This window comes from Lycium barbarum, chromosome 6 (genome assembly GCF_019175385.1).
Source record: "Lycium barbarum isolate Lr01 chromosome 6, ASM1917538v2, whole genome shotgun sequence".
Classification (NCBI taxonomy): domain Eukaryota; kingdom Viridiplantae; phylum Streptophyta; class Magnoliopsida; order Solanales; family Solanaceae; genus Lycium; species Lycium barbarum.
The window spans coordinates 129867259-129874675 of NC_083342.1; the positions used below are offsets into that span (position 1 = coordinate 129867259).

Consider the following 7417-nt stretch of genomic DNA (forward strand, 5'->3'; position numbering starts at 1 on the left):
AGAACCATGATGTGTCATTTTCTCTCTAACTTCTCTTAAAAGTATTCTTAAATCTTAAGACAATCTACTGAGTTTGGAGTGCGGATTGAACCACCTTTCCCATTTCTTTGTTTCTCTCATCTTTCTCACCTGCGATTCCTTCCCCACTATTCCCCGTGATTTGTTTGAACTTCTTATTTTATGAAAATCTTGACAGGATAAAAGTTCATTCTAAAATTACGTAATATAATATTTAGGGGAGGAGTTACACAAGGGGGAGTGATTACTGTAAGTGTTTTGAGCATTTTAATATCATTGAAATTGATATGTTAAAGTGTCTTTGACCATGTCTTTCACATTTTTTTGTGGTATAAAATGTGAGACCATGACAGCCATGTCTTTCCCGTTTAAGCAGCCACAAAGAGACAAAGTTTGGTATTGTTTTCTCATGTTTTTGTGATATAAAGTGTATAAAATGTGATCACTATACCATACCTTTCATCCATTATAAAAGGATGGTATTATTCACCAATTCAAAGTGAATAACAAGAAGAAAAAAAATAAGTTCAATCCTTAACTTGTGGGTGTAGAGAGGAAAATATATATATCCTTTGGAGAATTCATAGAAAAGTGAGGAAAGTAAAAATAAAAGAGTTTATTAGTTGAAGGAAGGTGTTCTTTTTTGGTGGAGCTCTGGACTCAACATCTTCTCCAGAGTTTGTTGAGTTATACGACGTAATCGGGTTGTTGTATCCTGGAGGGGACAAGTCAGAAAGATTGCTGCTGGACCGGTAAATTTGGTGCAGTGGGCTTGAATCTCCTTAAAGAGAGCGAGATATTCGCGCCTCAACCGAAGAAAATTTTATTTCTTCATTTTTATTTTTCAATTGTAATTGTAATTTCTTGTAATATCACCAACAATTACTCAATTATTAAATCATTGACAATTTCTATCCTAAGTGAAATATGAAAAGTGGAGAAGATAAGTAATTAATTTTATTTAAGTGAGCTAATTCTTTGATTAATATATAATTTCATACTATAAGGCTTTTACTTTCACGATGCTTATTCAACTTTTTAAGTTTTTTTTTCTTAACTTGGCAATCACCGGGAAGGGACTATATTATTACCACCCATGTCCCCCCTCACCTAGTAGCGTTTTTGCTACGACACACCTTATCTAATGTTTGGTCCTATCGCTCCCCTAAATTATTTAAAACCGTAATTTTTTACCCCCTAAATGCTGATGCCCACTCTCATATGGGAGAGTGACATACACTCTCCTTGCCACATGTGCATTTTTTTTTAAAAAAAATCAGCTTACATGTCAATTTTCAAGAATAAAAAAATAAAAAACTGATTTTTCTTTTAAAAAATTTATTTTTAAAACCCGTTTAAAAAAAAAAAACTGAAAACGTGAATTAAAAAACTGAATTTTCTTTAAAAAAAATTATTTTTTCAAACCCGTTTTAAAAAAAAAAAAACTGAAAACGCAAATTAAAAAACTGATTTTTCTTTTAAAAAATTTATTTTTAAAACCCGTTTTTAAAAAAAAAATTGAAAATTTGATTTTTTTTAAAACCCATATGTTTAAAAAAAAAAAAACTGAAAACGCGAATTAAAAAACTGAATTTTCTTTAAAAAATTAAATTTAAAACCCTTTTAAAAAAAACATTTTTTTTTTAAAACAAAACTGAAAACATGATTTTTTTTTTAAATATGGAAAAATGGATTTATTAAAAATATGGAAAGCTTAATTTTTTTTAAATGTCTTAAAAGATCTTGATTTTCATGATTTCATTTTCTTAGGACACTGTTATTTTTCAAATAAAATCCGGAAAAAGTGTTTTTCTTGTCAAAATTTGAAAAAAAAAATGATTTTTTATAAAATTTTGGAAAAAATAATTATTTTTTTAAAATGTGGAAAATCCGTTTTTAAAACTAAATTTGGAAAACTACATTTATTTTCATATTTTAAAAAAATACAGATTTTTAAGAAAAAAATTAAATTTTCCCGTTTTTTATGTTTCTCACTCTCTCAAAGAGAGTGAAATACACTCTTCTTGCCACGTCAGCGTTTAGGGGGTAAAATATTACGTTTTTAAATAGTTTAGGGGGTGATAGGACCAAACATTAGATAAGGTGTGTCGTAGCAAAAACGCTACTAGGTGAAGGGGGTAATGATGCCTTATCCCTTCTAAGAATAAAACTTTTCATGGCTTTAACACTTTCCAATAAGATGTAGAATAGATCTTAAACATTGACAAGAATTGTGGAGTAGTAAGTATTCTTTCATTTTTAATCAGATGTTCAGGTTCGAGCTTTGGGCATGAAACCACATTTGTTAGGGAACTCTTACTCCTTAATGTGGGACATTCCGCTACTAATTTAAATTTAATCGGACATTAATATAAATACCAGATATCAGATGAAAAATAAAAATAAAAATGAATAGAAGATGATCATTTCCTTGCAATAATTTCAACGAAATTAGTTAGATTTCTTCTTATTTGATATTTATTTTGTTACATTATGTTATTCCAATTTTACAGCTCTGTTTTGGAGATTAGTCAAGTGCATGATGAATTAGTTGACAATATTGATCCCTACGCTTTTTACTTTAAACAAAATAATTTTTTAAATAGATGATATAAATTTTTTTGGAGTTAATTGGGTCACATCTCTCTCTCTCTCTAGATATATATATATCTTGAATTTTTTTATGACCACACGAACCGCGTATAAATTGACTAGTTATGAATATTTGTGACAATTTTTTCTTTCGTCATAAACTCCACCGGCCCCTCAAACTTGTTAGTGTATTTGTTTAAATAATCAAATTAAGATTTGTTTTAATTGAACACCTGAGCAAATGAAGAAATATTCAGATTAGATATTTTACCGAATTTTGAAAGAATTTATATGCGTGTTCTCAAGCGCCTATTACGTAATAATACATTACAAATATGTCACTTTTAAAATTATACATGTCTAACTCAATAAGGGTGATACTTCGACTGTTCCATAATAAGTGTCACTTTAACCAAAAAAATTATCCCATAATAAGTGTCACCTTATAAAACCAAGACATAAATTGACTAATTTTTTCCAATTCTACCCTTAGACAAAAATGACAAGTTAAAGTAACATCTAAATGATGATCGGAAAAGCCACATAGTAATTTGGTATTGTTAGATTCCTAGAGTGAAAAGGATTAATATTTGTGCATGCTCTAATCAAGAGGAAAAAGTAAATTATTTTTATTATACAAGGATAATTCACAATGCATTATTGGTTTCTTAATATGCTTATTTTTGGCTAAAATAATATTTATTATGGGACGGAAAGAATGCATATACTCTAATTAAATGAACTAACATATTTCAAGGGATGGTTTCATTGCTGATTAGATACCAGAGTGAGTGTTAATTATGCAGAAATTAACTTTATATTAGAATTTAATTATTTACGTATTAATTATATAAAAATTAAATACGCAAAATTTTACATACGAGAATACGAAACGACCCAAAAGTGAAAAGTGTACTGTACACTTTACCTTTCTCGAATCTTAGGACATACCTCCGCGATCTTCTCTCTCAAAGCGTAACCCTAACGCCTAAACTCACACACAGTTGATCAAATCAATAAGATGAAGCGCAAGAAATGGTCTGAACTTGAAGAACAAACTCTCCTCACAAAGTACTCAGACCTTCTGAACTCCGGCGCTCTATCCAGAGAGAAAAAATTCAAACCCATAGCTGACCATGTCAACACCGTACATCACTTACAAGACCCACTTCACTACCCCTTCAAATGGTGTCTTGGCGTGACGTGTCCATTAAAGTTCAAAACATGCGTCATCAGTATCTGGGTGTGAAACAGAAAATCAGTTCAACTGGAAAGACGGGGAGAACCATTGGGAGAATTTCTTGATAGTGTTTGGGGATGTTGAATTGGATGTTAAAGAGAGTTCCCCCAATAATGAAATGACTGAGCTTTATGGTGTTGATGATGGGGTTTTGGGTTTGGGATTTGGGATTGATAGTGAGGAAGATGATAGTGAGGATAGTGTTTTAATGAGGAAAGGGTATTGTGGTAAAAGGATTAGGATGGTTGGTGGGCAAGTTTTGGAGTTGAGAGATGTTTTGATGAGAAGGGAAGAGAAGAGGAGGGAAAGAGAGTGGAGTAGAGAAAAGGGTATGTTGGATAGAGAAGAAAGATCGAAAAAAATGGAAAGAAGAGGTGATGAGGAGATAGAGATGAAGGGATTGATGTTGGAAGAAAGACAAATGATGTGGGCAAATTAGGGAATGTGAGAAAAGGTTGAGGTTAGAAAGGGAATTTGATGAGGAGAGGAGGCAAAGAATGAAGATGGAGGAGAAATGGGAGGAGGAAGAAATGGAGTGGAGGGAGCGTTTAGTGAATATGCAGGTCGAACATGAAAAGCAAATGATGCAATGCATGCTGATGCTTGCCAGAACCAAGCTAATTTGCTTGGGATTATGGCTCGGTTGATCTGTCAATTCTTTGGCTCGGCGAATGATGGATTAGGGGGTGGTTTGGGGACGTTGTCAGCCCAGGTTTTGCAGAACTTGCAGCACCCCGGGGGCTTGAATGATAGTGGGAAGCCAGATGCTGCTTCACCTTCTGAGTTTTTGTAGACTGTCATTAGCTCCTTTCTATTCTAAAGTCTGAAATAGATGTTATACTCGGTAAACTTATGTATTTGGTGCCTTCTTGTCAAACACTGATGGAAATCTTTTCCTGAATAAATGAATGCTCTTCAAGCATTGTTGATTTTTCCTGAATAAATGAAATGCTCTTTATATGTGTTGCTTCCCTTTTATGCAATTTCTGCAGTTTGTCACAACTACAGCACTTTCAATTATTTGATGACCGATAGGTAACAACATATGTCTTTGACTGTAAAATTGCAGATATGATGCTTAAAGATTGAAATGTAATAACAACTAAGATGAAAGCTGTAGTTGGCATGTTTTTCTTCCACGAATTTAGGGTATGCTTAGCAGGCTTGCAAGTAATTTTCAGTCCTGAAGGTGGGTACCAAACGGGATAAGCCCGTTGGAGATGGGTTTCTATAGGAGGACATTGAAGTGCGGCACATGTGAGTTGATATTTCAAACTCTGCAAAATTAAGGAAGTGGTTTTGTGGCACAGCGCATTGCAAGCCTAACAAAAAATAAGGTCCTTTATTACCAATTGAGGATTGCTGCTAAGGTGTTAGTAGCTGCTTCTCGATGAACATATCCAAGCAACAATTCTTGGCATCACCTACATGCTACGGAACGAAGCTAAACTTTATCTGGCAATTTTACAATGTAATAAGGTGGTCAACTAATCCTCGGTCTCACCCTTTCCTGTTCTTGTTTCAATAGACTCATTCCGTGGGATATGTTTGTTGGAAACCAATCCCTTTATCTTGTTAATTACAGATAGAGGGGAAAACAAGGAGAGAAATACTACCTGCAGATCTATGACTACTTTGCCTTTGGCACTGCCCAACTGTAGTTACCTCACTATACACTTAAATGTGGAATAAAATAGAAAAAACCTACGGATACATGCGAGTGCAACTTGGTACTATGCTGAATTTCGACTGATTTTCAGAGGCAAATGCAGCAGGAAGCTTTTCCAAGTTGAAAATATACCAGTCAGCTTTAGCACGAAAAAAACAGTTGATATCTACACCTCGTTCATCGATCAAGTGAAAGTGAGAAGTCTGAAATTAATAATCAGCTCGGAGGAACTTCTCATAAACTGTTCCATTCAAGGTCTTGTTCACATCAACCCAGTTCTTGATATACTCTTGTAATGGCCCGTTATGTATCTTAACTTGACGGCTACTTAGATCCATCTCTGGCAATCTTAGAAACTCAAGAACATCTACCAATTTCTGCATTAATAGCAGGAAATATCAGCAACATAGATGAAACAAAATTGCAAAAAGTTACTGCATTAGACAAGAGGAAAAAGGAATTGGTCTCTCCAGCATAGCACGCTATGCAAGTTGATCATACAAAAAACTACTCCCTCTGTCCCAATTTATGTGGCACCATTACCTTTTTGGTTTGTCCTAAAAAGAATGTCACCTTTCTATATTTAGAAACAATTTAACTTTATGAGATGATTTACAACCACACATTTACATACGGATTGTTTTGGACCACACATTTCAAAAGTCTTCCTTTCTTTCTTAAACTCCGTGCCAAGTCAAATGGTGCCACATAAATTGGGATGGAGGGAGTAATGAAAAATCATTAAAGAAGATTAACTAAGTTAACAGTTTGAATAGGTAATTAGTGAAACTCCATGGACATCCCGTGTTACAGAAATGCAGGACAAAAGTAATGACAAGTTTATGAATAGTTAAGAAGATTCTTACAGCTTGATTTCTAACAATATCTTCGTAATACAGAATCATATGCCGAGTGCTATTGAAGTATTCCAGTGCCTCCGTGGCTGCTACCTCCATTCTCTTCAAATCCGTGATCAACAATGTTGTATTGATTTCTGGTTTATACTTTGCAAGAGTACCAGCCTAGGTAATGCAGCAAAATGATTAGATTTTATAATTTTAAGTCCATGTGCCTGCAGTGATAAAGAGGGAAGGATGCAAGAAAATACCTCTTCATGTGAGTGCACATGAGACTTGTGTGTTCCATTCAAGAGTTTGGCATATCGATCATAGGAATTTGAGAGCACTGAAACCATCCGTCGCAGCAGATTCCTTCTAAAGAGAAATATGACTGAAACACCCTTTTTATTGAAGTACTCAGCAATTTCCTTACGGTGTTGTATTAAACCCTGCAATTGGGATTATTGATCAAGTCATATAACAACTAGAGGAATACATAAAAATTACTAGAACATTCTAGCAAACCAATGAGGCACTGTACAAATTAGAGCCTTCTCAAAGAATTCTTGTACTTTACATAGGCACAATGCTTTCTGTTAACAAGGAAAATTAAAAAACAGCCAACACCTCCATGAGTGTTCAGCTATCATCAATCCAAGCAATATGTAGAACAATGCAGGAAAAGTTTTATGTGATAAAACCATCTTTAGTTGCAATGTCTTCAAAGGATAGATGTTCTTAGCCAATTTCATATCCTAAATAAATATTAACAAAAAGGTGGCATTTATCTAACACTATTCTTAACAGTTTGATGAAGCTTTCCCACTTTCATGAGGGAAGGCATACTCTCCTAATGTTTCATTTGTGTAAAGTAATCTGAAATTGTCAAAAGTGCTTCAAGAAGCATAAAAGATAAATTTCTATCTATTGTATGCATACTCGTCTCCAGGCCAATGGGTGCTCAAGCACCCAAATTTAATATGTAGATCCACTGTTATTTTATAGATAATTATTTTTTAAATAATCTTATACTAGTGAAAAATAAGTATGTAAAAATTA

At 33.6% G+C, this 7417-nt stretch overlaps 1 protein-coding gene across 1 annotated transcript; it reads right to left on the bottom strand.

The window, feature by feature from the left end:
* Window positions 1-5164: 5164 nt before the first annotated feature.
* LOC132598930 (uncharacterized) lies at window positions 5165-6833 on the bottom strand. The gene is made up of 3 exons (XM_060312091.1): window positions 6628-6833; window positions 6386-6541; window positions 5165-5896 (listed from the first exon to the last, which is right to left on the bottom strand). The coding sequence occupies exons 1-3, from the start codon at window positions 6712-6714 to the stop codon at window positions 5729-5731; spliced, it is 411 nt and encodes a 136-aa protein (XP_060168074.1). The 5' UTR covers window positions 6715-6833; the 3' UTR covers window positions 5165-5728.
* Window positions 6834-7417: the final 584 nt, after the last annotated feature.

Coding starts and splice junctions, on each gene's coding strand:
- LOC132598930 (XM_060312091.1), bottom strand. CDS start 6,714: ATGGTTTCAGTGCTCTCAAATTCCTATGATCGATATGCCAAACTCTTG. Junction 6,542..6,627: donor ATGTGCACTCACATGAAGAG/GTATTTTCTTGC, acceptor TGCATTACCTAG/GCTGGTACTCTTGCAAAGTA. Junction 5,897..6,385: donor ATATTGTTAGAAATCAAGCT/GTAAGAATCTTC, acceptor CTATTAATGCAG/AAATTGGTAGATGTTCTTGA.